This window comes from Kryptolebias marmoratus, linkage group LG20 (genome assembly GCF_001649575.2).
Source record: "Kryptolebias marmoratus isolate JLee-2015 linkage group LG20, ASM164957v2, whole genome shotgun sequence".
Lineage (NCBI taxonomy): Eukaryota > Metazoa > Chordata > Actinopteri > Cyprinodontiformes > Rivulidae > Kryptolebias > Kryptolebias marmoratus.
Window position 1 is genome coordinate 25,858,602 of NC_051449.1, and position 14,687 is coordinate 25,873,288.

A 14,687-nucleotide genomic window follows, 5' to 3' on the forward strand; every position below is an offset into this window, starting at 1 on the left:
TTGACTTGTTTTATCTCTATGGTTTTTCTCTTCAAACCTTTTCCTCCATCTCTTTTCCCCGTTCTCTTTCTTCTTTCTCATCTTTGTGTCCATTACAATTGAAATAAACCCAAAGCAATTTCTAATAAAATTTAATATACCAAGGGGAACATCATAGTGAATGCCATAATGTTCCGCTTGTGAAAGCAAATCTGTTGGGCCTTACCTTGACATTCAGATGACAATTCTGAGAGCCACACAGCTGGACTGGACACGTTAAAAAAAAAAAAGACTTGGTGTGGTAGTAGCTGAAAGTCACACTTATGTGTTGTGATATCTCATGATATCCCATTAAAATTGCACATAATGTTACCTTCAAGGTTTGACCAAAATGGATACAACTCTCATTTTTCATCATAAGATGATCTGAGTCTTAAACTCTGGCATGACAGGTGGCAGGCAATATGCACTCCTTCAAGGAATGCTAGACCTTTAAATCATTCATTTTGTTAATAATTTTCTACATTAAAGGCCTAGAGTTCCCTGAGCACATTTTATTGGAGACCCCTGCACTAAATTGTGTTAGTACACCTTTCCAAACGGTCTGCCACTGAGAAGGATTTAGGTGAACTGAAATGACAAAGTTTAAAAACAGAACTTGTATCTTGTACTTTCTGTCACATCAACAACAGTCTGGGATGGTGGTTCTGAGTCAGACCGGGCAGACTCAAATGAATCACTGGGTTTCAGACTGGCTGCTTTTAGATAAAACACAAAATTAACCAAGTCCCAACCACTCCCTCCATCCCTTCCAAACACACAAACAGTGCATCTCAGTCAGACTACAGTAATCTCATGATCCTTTTTGGCCTTATTCTGCTTTTTCCTCTCAGTCTCATCATCATCATCATTATCATTATGACATGTCTGTATCTCAGTAACAGCCTATACTTTTCATGGGACAATTGATGTTTTTTAGTCTTATTTTTGTAGCAACACCTGTTTAAACTCTTACTCAGACCTCTAAACCAATCAACAGCTGTGGCTGCTTCAGAAACATTCTGAAAGAAGAATTTTGTTTCCAAATGATGTTGCACTCAGGAAAGTCAAACACACAGTTTCAGGTTATTCTTCCACTTCATACATGTTAGAGACTTTATCACTGTGTAAGAAGAAAAATAAAATGTCCAAAACATCCTGACATCTCATCACTAGACAGCTATTCATTCTTTACAGTTTATGTTCTTTATTATGGCCCACTGTCAAGGGTAGATAATGTTTTTGCCTATGCCTGTGTGTGACTGTTTGTCTAATAAACAGCAGGGAATAAAACTTAGAAAAAGTCTCCTGTTTTCTTAATTACTTTATGGTTTAAATGCTAGGTTTCAAGTCTGCTTTATTTGAAAATCCTGTGTTCCAATTCAGGGTTTCCCCCAGAAAAGAGGCAAAGCCTGGTGGTAGGTGGCCATTCGCCGGACGACCGTGATTTAGTAAAAAAAAAAAGATTAAAGTTAACAAGAAAGTTGAAAATATGGCTATTTATTATGTGATATTGTAAGATATTTGTGCCAAATATTTACACAACTACAGTTTTACAAAAAGGCACTTTTTCAGTATTTTTAAACAATAATACAATTAAAATAAATACAGATTGATTGCACCTAATTTAAATTCTAATTTAAGTCACATTTACAAATAAATTAACATAAATGAAAAAGTGCAAACAAAGCACCAACACACGTCTCATTTCCAGGCCAATGAATAATAACAGAGAACTTTGACAAACAGACAGATGCTGTACTGTACTGTGCTTTTTGTGGCACAGGCTGCATGTTGGATCACTACATGGAACAACAAAACATATCATATCCAATTTAATAGAATGTAATAGCATCATTTTACTGGTAAACAAGGATATTTTCACTAAGCACAAAGCATGCTTACCATATTCAGTCTTGTAAAGCCACCTGCTGAATTTCAGCTCAACTAACCATTTTTGGTTAAACTCGCTTGTTCCATGTTTATTACTGTGGCTCTGACAACATGCTAACTCCAGGTAGCTGAAGGAGGCTCTGCCTCAGGGCTCATTAGAGGGGTTTATACATGGTGCTTACGTCGGAGCAGTATTCTCCGAAAAAGACGGGGCAGTACGCTACGTAACCAGTAGAAATATGGTAAAAAAGGAGAGCAGGTGGTTGTCACATCAAATATGGCTGCACCTATTCATGAGGAAGAGCTGTTGTGTTTCTGCCTGTGATACAGAGAGGATGTTTAAACCTAAAGCATTCAGTTTGACTTTTATTGTTTTATTTGCTTTAGTTGTGATTTGCCCATCATAGAACTGATATTTCTATAAACTCTCCTTTGTATCGGCTGCAGCAGTAATCTACTTCAATAAGTTTTGAGCCGTTTGATTATCTTTGTGATCTCTCAAAGAGGGATCATGAAAATGCTGATACAGGCGAACCAGCTCCGCTAGAGCACCGAAATCAGCCATTTTGAATGGAGTGTGGCGTGCGAGGTCCGCACCAAGTTACAAAAACTAGGAGGTGCACGACCACGCAATGTGACACCGCGTGGGAACGTGCAGGGGCGGGAACAGTGCAATTGCGTCACTGTTGGCACACGTACCCTCACGTGGTGAGGTAGATAAAGGTAGCGGTTTTGGGGGTGTGGGTGGAAAAAAAAGTGTATAAAAAAATGACGCACTTATAATAAACAAGCGGAGCTTAGCCTGGCGGTGGGGTCAGCAAAGCCTGGTGGTCCGCCAGGCTTACAATACACTGGAGGAAACCCTGCAATTTATAGTAAAAATGAAAAATTCTTTGTATGTTTTAGGGCAAGGGCTACCTTGTGAATGTAAGGTTACATACTGTATAAGTAAAGTATGATGAATATTCTGATATTCTGTATTGCAGAAAAGCAGAATATTCTGTATCCCCAAGAATCTTGGGGATCACAGTTTTATCCAAAAACATGCCAACGTATGGAGGTGCTGTGAACTGAACTGCAAACATTGTTGTTAGAGAGCATCCAACTGTGGAACAGCCACTTATGAAGCCTGTTAAGATATGTGCATGAAACTATAGGTTTTCAACAAAAAGACGAAACACTTAAGGCTAAGACCTTCAACTCTCAGCTTTATGTGGGAAATGTGAATATTATAACGACCACGACCATCGTTTACATACTTCTTTTTCTTTCTGCTGCTCCTTCCAGGGTTACCGCAGCAAGTCATCCTCCTCCTTCTAACTCTGTCTTCTGTATCCTCTTCACTCTAACTACCTTCATGTCCTCTCTAACTGCATCCATGTATCTCCTCTTTGGCCTTTGTTTTTGTCTTTTTCCTGGCAGCTGCATCTCTAACATTCTTCTATCAATATACCCACTGTCCCTCCTCTGCACATGTCCAAAACATCTCAGTCTGGCCTCTCTAACTTTATCTTGAACCTGTGTTGTACCTCTGATGACCTCATTCCTAATCCTATCCATCCTTGTCCCTCCCAAGGAGAACCTCAACATTTTCAGCTCCAGAAATGACATGCTCTCCTCTGAGTTTGAGTCTAGAACGGAGAACATTGAGAAGGAACTCATCAGCTGACTGGAGGGACCGGGAGGAGGAGTCGAGAAGTAGGAAGTCAGAGATGATGGCACCAGACCATGAAGAGCTTTATAGACAAACAAAAGGATCTCAAAAATAATTCTGAATCTGTCAGGCAACCAGTGGAGAGATGTCACAACAGGTGAAATATGGTGTCTTTTCCTGTGAAAAGCCTGTGAGAAGCATTCTGGACAAGTTAGAAGCTCTGATGGCATCAGGATCAGCACAATTTCTGTTTTATCCTCATTTAGTAGGAAGAGGTTCTGTGCCATTCAGTGCTTAATGTCCTCCAGACATGAGATAATGATGTCCAATCTAGACTTAGTTTTGGGACTGAGAAGGAGATAAAGTTTGTTGTTGTCAGACTAATTATGAAGTCCACTGTTGGCATCAACTGCAGTCGAGTCTAATCATGTTTTTTGACATTAAGGGTGCATTCACACCACCCCTGTTTAGTCCGCTTTAATCGAACTCTAGTTCGTTTGCCTAGAAAGTCTGGTTCATTTGGGGAGGTGTGAATGCACAACTGAACTCTGACGCGGTTCGAATGCATATGTGAATGCAAGTGGATCAGAAACCGCTCCAAAAGCAGGAAGCTGACTATAGCAAAGAGCCTTCTGGGTAAATACAACCAAAGCAAACGTGTTTCTACCGTGTTTCTAGCGGGAGAAATGGCTCGTGGTCAGACATGGAGTTAAAAATTTTTGTTTGTATGTTTGTTTGTTTGTATCATGGACAAAACAGAAATCCTAAAACTGTTAAAATTTGACGCCACTCCATTTTTGTTTACTTGTCCAGAAGAAGGAAGTTGCACTCAGTGTCTTTTTCAGAGGTTCTCATGTTGTTTCCTTCAGTAGTTCTTGGTGCAGCGCCACCACAGGTTNTGTCAGTAATAAACTAATATGCATACCGTCTTTTTCAGAGTTTGTGCTGCATTTATGACGTTCACTGTTGGCGTTAACTGCAGTTGAGTCTAATCATGTTTTTTTTTAACATTTCTCTACCATGCTTGAGTTTAAGAGTTTTATTTTTTAATTTCTCTGTCATCGTTAATAACAGTGACTGTGTGCGTCAGTGACAGTTTGTGTGAGACGCAGCACCTCTCTCACCAATTGCAGCAGCTCCTTTGCCTAACAGAAGAGATGTTTCTGTTCTTCATCATTTCTCTCCCTCTGGGCTGAGTGAGCTCTAATAAACACACACAGTGTGTGTAGCTGCTGGCTCACACACAGCCACCAGAGGGTATAAAACAGTTGATAACACTGAACCTTGTAAACACAAAGATCTTTAATAATTTAGCTCTGCGACTCGAAACCGATCGGAACATATTCCTAACTAATCTACAGCTAAGTGAAGATTTCACTGAATGAAGCTTAAGTTTATCAGCATTTTCTTTCTCTAAAATACTTCTGACATCTAACCAAATAAATATAACTGGTTCTAAAAACTAGTGCAAAGCATCTCTTTCTTAATGTAGTTAAGATGGTTTCCAAGAAATGAGCCTACAGACTGGTGACTCTTTTCCTGTGTTCCTGTAGCTCTGTGTTAGACAGAGGGGCGCCAGTCACGTGTTTCAGTTTGTCAACAGGAGAAGCAATGCTGTGCTGCCGAAAGATATGCCTGTTTGAAAATCTGTGAAGTATGCATAGGCATGACCGATTGTGATACTTAAAAAAATAGTAAATATCAGCAGCTTCATCCGTCGACCTCTACTTGAAGCCCAGTGAGATAACACCTTTAGTCCCAGTGGGTTACTAAATGTGTGTGTTTGTGAGTGTGTGTGTGTAACCTTCAATAGATGGTGCTTGATCCTGAGCAGCATACAGCATCTCCTTGAAAGCCTGCAGACACAAAAAGAACAAACTTTCAATAATAAATATTTTTATAAAATATTTCCTGTGTTGAGTTCTTAGCAAGTTTTAAAAGGAGAACTAATTTCAGTTGTTTTCAAAATATTTTATGTATTCAATTTTTTATTGTCTGCCACCAAAAAGGCCAGAATTTCATGTAAAGGCACAGGGGACATGGAAGTTATTACATCTTCAATATATGCCAAAGTCTATATTGAAAGTTTGGGCACTTTTCATATTCCATCAGTTAAAAGAATGTTTGGCGATCATGGCTTTATTTTTAAAAATGACATTGCATCTTGCCTGAGGGAAATGGATGAGAAAACTTTCCCTCAAGAAAAACAAAAAATTGTCAATGGCATGGCATGCAATTAGTCCGGATCTCAATCCAGTTGAAAATCCCTGTTGGAAATTTAAGGAAAATGGTCAATGACAAGACTACAACCTGCAAAACTGATCTGGCAACAGCAATGAGAGAAATTGGAGCCAGATGATGAAGAATAGGGTTTGCCATTAGTTAGGGCCATGCCTCACAAAAATCAAGCTGTTAAAAAAGCCAGAGGTGGTGCAACAAAGTACCAGTGGCACAGTCTTTTTCTCATGAATCCATAACATTTTTCTTTGAATTGAGTGATTTCATTGTTGCTCTAAGGAGGAATTGTTTCTTAATGCCAGAAGGTTGGAATTTTAAAAAATGGTTGTGTTATGCCTGTGTTTTTTCTTTTCATACAAAATTAAACAATCGAAAGAACATCCTCCAGGAGTGGCGATTCCGTAATTTTTGCCAAGGGTTGTAGGTGCATGTTTGTCATTTCAGAAAAAAAAAATCTCATGAACCACTGCACAGATTTTACTGAAACTTGCAGAAACATGTACATCTCCAACTGATTAATGTTTGGAGTCAACCCGACTCAACATTGTCAACAGAGCCGAGCCACAATAACAAACACAAAAATACCTATAACTCAGTCAATTTTCCAGATACTGAGCTGAAAACACCATCATTTAAACAACATAAAATGATCTAAAAAAGAAAGTCTCTGGCATGAAAGATGACATTCCTACAAAGAATTCTGGGCCTTTAGTATTTCTTAAGGTAAAATGCGTTGTTTTGATTTCACACACTTGAACACTAGTAAGTTGTTAACAAACAATCAGGACTTTTTTTTTTTAATCACACACCTGTCATTTTTTTAACTAAGAAAAAAAATGCCGGAGGAGCTGTCATGAGCCTGGACGTAGTATTAGAAAGTCCAAACCGACATGCCGGCACACATACGCGTGTGCACACACACATACATACATACATATGCACACTCGACAGAACTTTTCTTTTGGTTTCAGCATAAACTGGCGTGGATTGTCGTGGGTGCACACGCGGTGTTCCTGCCCCAGTTGTCATATTCATTTTGGTTGTTAGTTTTCAGTGTCAAACATTTTTCTGATTGTTAGAGGTTCGGACCAAGCTAGTTCCACGTTGAATTGTACCGGGAGGGAGTAACGTGATGACGTAATCATGGTGTCATCAGGACGTCGTATTAAGTGAGTGTTTTTTAATGAAATTGTCTATTATATTTTGGTTACAGGTTTTTTTTGTTATGATTATTAATGTTGTTTCTTTTGCAGGTTTGCTTTAATAGGAATTTGAGTTAGAAGTAATTGTTTAGAGATTTTAGTTTGGTGTTGTCTTCTTGTGGGTGGAGTCTGTGACTATAAAAGTGAGCTCTGCACCACAGGGAGGCAGTCTGAGTTTAGACTCCCAACGGGTCACACTGAAGGTGATGTGAGGTTTTAACCTGCCTGGATATCCACTGTAAATATGTAGCACCATTCTCCACCTTTTTTCACCTGAGGATGAGCACAATAAACACCTAAAGTTAAACTACGACAATGACTGATCATTTTTTTCTAAGTCATAACAGAGTCCCACCACATACAGCTACAGTAGTAAGCACAGATACTCAGAACTGTAAAATCCTCTAGGTGAATGTCATAGACTACAATTATTTCCTCTTAAATGATGAAAATGATAACTTAGCTCCCTGACTTTTTTTTCTCCTCACACATGGACAGAGATGACCTGAAACTATCAACATTTAAACTGATGTGAACTGATGCACTTTCGTCTCTCTGTACAGTTGTTGCAGCCCCTTGGGCCCTGTACACATGGGTACTTGATTTTACCAAAATCAACTTTGTAATTTAAAATAGTATCTGTGCAAACTCAGCTCTAATTCTAGAAAACACAGAAACTGTCCCAAAGCAGAGTAGTAAGAATGCCAGGCGATCAACAATAATAAAGATGAATAAAACAAAAGAAAAACAAAACAAAAGGTCTCCTTCTCTCTTTTGTTCAGAATTAAAGCCAAAATGTACAGCCATGCTGTACGTTTCATGTCCTGAGGGACATGTGGCTGTTCCCTTGATGGAATAGGTCCACCTACACCCTGTGACACCGTCGATCACAGTGTAACACCTCACTTTTCTTTAGGATTCTAATAACTCATTAAATCTAAACATATTTAAAAAGGCATATTTGAACAAACAAAAGCCAGGTAAGAACTACTTGAATCAACATCTAAAAAAATATATTTGAAGTGTATCTTTCTTTTTTAGTCAGGAAAACGTCCTATTTCATTTACATGGAGGGAAGGGACTTAAAATTGTAGTGCAGCCAGCCACTTGGGGGTCTTTGTGGCTTCAACTGGCTTCCAGTTTTGTCTCTAGTTATACAGGATGATGTGCCAGGCCTGTATGTTTAGTTCATTCTTATATATACAGTGTGGCTCACACTAACCAAACACAAAAAGAAGAAAATGACAAGAATGGCAAATAAAAGAGCAGAAACCAAACACTTTTTGTGGACTGACATTGTGTCACATTAAGTTACAAGATCATAAACATGCAGGACAATGAGTGTTGACTGGGAGACATGTCAGTCCAAACACGTGGACAAAATGAACACTTTTCAGGCCCAGTATCTAGAAATGAATGGCTGGAGGGTCTTAGTCACAATGTTCAAACCATATCAGTCTATTTTTACTTTTAAGTGTCAATCTTTTGAAGCTTTTCCCATTTAGTGTTTATTGATGTATATTGTAATATTGTAACTGTCTATGCATCTGTCACACTTGGGGTCTTTGGTTAGTTTAAAGCTTGGTCTGTGACATCAAGGTTTAAAAGACCATTTTCATTTTAGTTACCCACACAAAAAGGCAAGAGTGCATTTTAAGATTTTCTCACTCAGGTACACATTTTAAAAAATATATTGTTTAGGGCTACTAAAAGGCTGTTTCTGTGTGGCTAAAAAGCTGTTACAAAAATTTGTTTCCCCAAATTTCCTTAATGTTGGGGGTTCATTAATGGCTAGTCATTCACAGCTAGTGAATGTACAGTTAGTGAATGTGCAGTACCTGAATGTGCAGAACGTTGGTGAACGTTCAGTGGGTGAATATGCAGCTAGTGAACGAGCAGTTAGTAAATGTGCAGTTATTTAGTGTTAGTGAATGTGTAGTTTGTGAATCTGAAGCTAGTCACTGTGCAGATAGTGACTGGACAGTTAGTGAATGTGCAGTGTGTGCAGCAGCTTTTTCCTGCTGTCAAGAGGACAAGTAGATGACAGTCATTGACTGTCAGTTGGTACTAAGAGGACAATGGGACAGTCACCCTCTTTTATTCACTCCAGCCTGAAGGACAGATTGCAGAACAGCAAGTTACTGTTTCAGAAAACTAGAAGACTATAAAACTCTGTGTGTAGCAACCAGGCAACTAGAGTGGACAAACGGGTCAAGCATGCTTCTGTTACAAACAAGCCAAAGGTCACGCTATGACCCACAAAATTTGAAGTTCAAACAACATCATCAGAAATGTAAACAACAACATACACACCACAAACAACTAAATATGATAATATACAGTAATTAAAGGCCTAGCATTCCTTGAACATCCACTGCCTTTCATGCCAATTTTAGACTAAGATCATCTTAGAATGATAAATTACAGCATTGGAAGTGTATTGGTCAAACCTTGCAAATAACCTTATACACAAACTCATGTAACACTGCAAGATGTAACACACCACATTATGTGTTATGGATGAGTCTCAGCAACTACCACACAAAACCTTAGCTCAATACCTGTAAAACCGACATTTTTGTGAAGGCTAAAGTCAGTTGGCTCATCCTAAATTGAGTTGACTCCAAAAGGTAATCAGTTGTAGAAGTGTGTCCAGTGATTACTTCCTGCAGGTTTCATTAAATATTATCCAGTAGTTCTTGAGATATTTACCTAAAAGGCAGACAAACAAACACAGGCAAAAACGTTTTCTTTTACCTTCAACTTTTGGCTACGAGTGATAATGTCTACCATTCCTTACTGGGACATTCATGATTCAGTGACTACAATTGTTTTGTTACCATTTCCTTAAAATTCACATAAAAGAAAATGGCATATTTGTTTTTTATATATTCCTGTAAAAACAGAAAAAAAAAATTACACTAAGGATTTTTTTTTTTATGTAGTTCAAGCCCGCTTACAAACTTTAAAGTTGGTTCTGAATGTGGATAAGACAAAGGCAATGATTTTTTCACACTCTAGGACATTATCTCAGATTCATCCATTACTTACCACTGCTATAGGGACACAAATAGAGTTTGTCAGTAATTATAAATATCTTGGCTTTATTTTAGATAAAGAGCTTTCTTTTAAAAATCACATTGCAAATTTGCTACGAACACTGAAAATGAAAATTGGGTTTTATTACCGAAATGGTTCTTGTTTTTCTCTCAAAGCTAGAAGTAAATTGGTAGCTGCAACATTCCTGCCACTTTTGGATTATGGAGATGTGTTATATATGAATGCTTCAAACAAATGCTTACAATCATTAAATACTGTGTATCATTGTGCTTTAAGGTTTGTAACCGGTAGCAGACGTCTCACACATCATTGTGAACTGTATGCAAAAGCTGAATGGCCTCCTTTAAGTGTACGGAGAATCAATCACCTGATGATCCTGATTTATAAATCTCTACTCGGTCTGGCTCCAGCTTATCTAAACTCTCTTTTACAAAGATCTGTTAATTCCCATTCCTTGCGTTCCAACAACATTTTTCTTTTGTATGTTCCACGTTGCCGAACTGAAAAAGGAAAGCAAGCGTTCAGTGTAATGGCTCCTTCAGCCTGGAATCAGCTCCAGTCAGAACTAAAGATGTCAGAACTGATCTCACTGGACTTATTTCGAGCGATTCTTAAAAACAGGCAACAAGATTCTTTTAAACATTGTCATTGTTTTTAAATTGTTTTATACTTGTGCATATGTATTAATTAATTTTGTTTTGTAACCAGGTTGCTGTTCACTGCAGATTTCTGCCCAGGTCCCCCTTGAAAATGAGATCTAGATCTCAATGGGGTTTACCTGGTTAAATAAATAAATACAAATACAAATTTTTCCCCAACTCAAAGAACAAAAGAAACCAGTGAAATATGTTCCTATTGTAATAATCCCAAATCTTACTGCAAAATAAACTAATCCACAGAGAAGTCATGGACCAACACAAAGCTCTTTCTGTTGGAACTGAAGACATAAAGGGAGACAGAGATGGCTGGAGAAAAAAAAAAATCCACGTTTATTTCAACACCCACACATATACATATACACACATACACATATTTTATATATATATATATATATATATATATATATATATATATATATATATATATATATATATATATATATAAAATAATCTGAGTATGCTTGGTGTTTGAAACCACATATATCCACAAATGAGCCAAGTTCACCTCATATTTTCGGACATGCTGAGTGGGTAACAGAGCCGGGGAATCACCTCAACAGGAAATCATTAGAAATTAATAATAGCACAGTATTGTTTCTTTTAGAACAATCAAAAGATTGTGTGTTCATCAAAGGGTCATTCTGCCTTATTAATCTAATGTTTATAATGATAAAATGTGAAGTATTTTCTTGAGAAAACACCTATAATATACATTAGTACCAAAACATAGTAAAGGTTTTGGCTAACCATTTCAGTAAACCTTTGGATTTTATGTTTAGTGTTTTGTATTGCTGTTAAACAAGAATATATTTTATATTGTAATAAAATAAGGAAATATGAAATTGCAGGTGTTAGGGGTTAATAGAAAAGGGTATCAGTCTAAAGCTGTATTAATACTCAGTGATAAGTGAAGAAATCTGCTCTTACTGACCTTGTTGTATTAAAAATTGCATCATTTGTTCTTGCATGAGCTCCGAGAGCTCATTCTCAACACAAGATCTGGGCAGAACCTTTACTCGCAACAATTGTGTGATTGTGTGATGACGCTGTTGAGGACATGTTTATGTAGAAAGGTAAGTAAACTGCAAAGTTTTCATTTCCCTTCAACTGCTCTGCTGAGGAGCAGCTGGCCAAACCAAACTGTTCTAGAATATAGTCAAATGGCTAAGAACTAGTAGAAGTAGATGGCACAGTTATTGTGCATGGAGGGGACAGCACAGATACACGTGTGGCTCTCTGTGGCTGTGCTGGCATGAAGAGAGCATGCCTCGGAAGAGCAGAGCAGGGTCATGTTCTCTACGTTCGCTCGTAGGACCATGTGGAATTACTTTCCAACATCTCACAGCAAGGTTGCCTCAGATGGCAATGGGGGCAACAGTATAAAGAACAGAACAAAAATTGGCTTTGCAAGAAAATAATGGGGCAAATGTAAAAAAGTTCTCTGAAAAGACTTCAACATATGATACACTTCTTGTGTGACGACTCAAGCAGGTTCCATCAACAAAAACACACTCCGTCATCCCACATCAGAGGGATGCTGTCTGCTGCAGACACCTATGATGCTTTTGCAGTCAGCCACTGAACGGCCAGTGTTTTACCCTTAGATACTTTGTTTATACGACTGCACAGAGGAACAACCGACTGATGCAAAGGCCAAGCAGAAAACTCCTTCAGCCATGTTGATGAAGGAGATAGAAGAGAAGATGGGGAACATAGAAGAAATAGAAGAAGAGTCACTGAAAGGTCCTGAGGGTACTAGAGGTAAAATAACTGTTGACAATATTAACAAAGGAGACTGGCTAGCAGTGATGTATGATGACCATTGTTGGCTAGCTAAGTCCACTGATATAGACAATGATCAGCAAGATGTCAAAGTGGAGTTCATGCACCCTCATCGCTCTACAGCAAATGTTAACCCTAAACATGGCAGGAGAGATATCTTTTTCTGTCCAGTCAAAGCATTCTCCTGAAACTAACAGGAAAGGTATGTCCACTCCAGTTACAGCTTAGCTCCTGATGTAAAAGACTTCATACAACACAAGCATGTCCACCACCTGGTTCCCAATGAAGTCATGAAGGTTAGACCAAAATGAAATTTTAATATTGAAATTAAAAAAATAAAAGGGCAATGACCTTCCAAGTTTCTAACAGCAAACTATTTGAATCCAGAAACTGATACATACTGACATTCTGTCTGTTTTATTTGTTTTTTTTTCAGTGAACCATTGGAAGGAGGTCAAACAGCCTCAGGCAGAATTCTGTAACTTTTGGCTACTGGTTATATTTCGTATCCTGTTGTGATCTCAATTAGTTCATTTCAGTTAGATACCATACCATAAATGGGATATTAGTCATCCACAATAAACTTCAAGTTTTCAAGTAATCTCCATTATATATGCAACATAGTAGTGAAATATTTGTAAACACTTAATTAGTTTTTGCTAGTTTATAATACAACATACATAACACTATTAGATTCTTGAGGACTTTACACTGTTGTTAAATAAATTAAAATATCTTGCTTTTTAACTGACAGGATTAACACAAATCAAGTTTTGCTACGAATAAGTCAGTTTTTAATTTAAAAAAAAAAGTTCTCTTACATAGTTTGTTAGCCAAGAGTTTTGCCTCTACTGATTTCAAATTAAGGTAGTATTAAAAGAATAAATCAAAGAGTGAAAAGATGTTTTATTCCTTTTCTCAAGAATCAGTGAGGCCCTTTTAGATGATCATGCACTACAATGAAGTCAACTGGAGCTTTTCAAGAGCAAGTGAAGGCCTGAGCGAGGATTAACACTAGGCTCTTTCACAAAACACTTCAGGCTGGGTCTTAGACGCCTTCTGGTTGCCTTGGTGGGATTTCTGCATAGGCCAAGGCGGTGTGGGGATGTTGAAGCCAGCCTACCCCGATGCGCCTTGACATCGCAAAACAAGTTAGAAACACAGCAGAAATGATCAACATGTGAAAAGATAAGCCAACTTTGCTCAATAATGTGATGAAGTGAAGATATATGGTCTCTGTGACCACCCAGCTGTGGGATTAAACAACAACAAAAAGATTTATTGCAAGGAAAGATTGATGAGGACGTACAGTAACTTTGTATTTAGTTGAAAAAATTCTGATGATGTATACTTTCTGTGATCAACCAGTCTCTGGATTTCAAAGCTTTTAACAATATAATACAGATTCATTTCAGAGAACTCAACTTTTTTTTTTTACTAGCGGGATATTCTTAACAATGGCAAAATGAGTCAATAGCAAAATTTGTGAACTTCTTGCTCTTTGTACTGAACATGAAAAAGAAATTTGAGAAATGTAATGCCTGGTGCAACACATAAAAGCAGCTAAGTTCTGCTCCACGCTGCTCGCTTCATATCTGAAGGGTCACATCTGTGAGCGTCGTGGTTGTGGTGATTTCTGAACAGCCAAAAGCAGCTTAAAAACAGACTGGTCTGTGCGGCCATTTTGTTGAACTGTTTTATGAAAAAGCCTACTGTGATTCTGTTAAAGTACTTGGTGATTATCATACAAGACAATCCGAGTGAGCTTCATTGACCTTTGACCTTGTTTTGTTTCTGTACAAATTCTAAAAACCGGTGTGTATAACTTCTGATAACAGAGTGTAGTCTGATGCTGTGCTAAGATGCACAGTAAAACCAAGGCACAAAATGACAGACTTTCCCACACTTCTCCTCAGACCCATATGACCTCTGTGTGTGTGTAAGGAGACAGCAGTGCTGATCCTCAGATTAGCCTACTTCTTCCCTTTGTCATCCTTCACCTCTCCAGCGCCCTCTGTCTACTCTTATCCCAACGCTGGACTCATTTCAAGAACACTTCTTCTCAAATAATAATAATAACTAGAGAAGTTGAATTTCCTGNCGAAAATGCAGTGTGAATGCTTTTTTTGCTGAATGATTTTGCTGAAAGCGGCTGAAGATATGCTGAACAGCTGAAGTTTA

At 38.0% G+C, this 14,687-nt stretch overlaps 1 protein-coding gene across 2 annotated transcripts in view; it reads right to left on the bottom strand.

Annotated features, from left to right (window-relative positions):
* LOC108248237 (xenotropic and polytropic retrovirus receptor 1 homolog) overlaps nucleotides 1-14,687 on the bottom strand; it is a 58,208-nt gene that overhangs the window by 27,514 nt on the left and 16,007 nt on the right. For both annotated transcript variants that reach the window (XM_037981950.1, XM_037981949.1), the window contains exon 2: nucleotides 5,370-5,421. In XM_037981950.1, coding sequence (XP_037837878.1) covers nucleotides 5,370-5,421 — 52 coding nt within the window. The remainder of the gene's footprint in view (nucleotides 1-5,369; nucleotides 5,422-14,687) is intronic.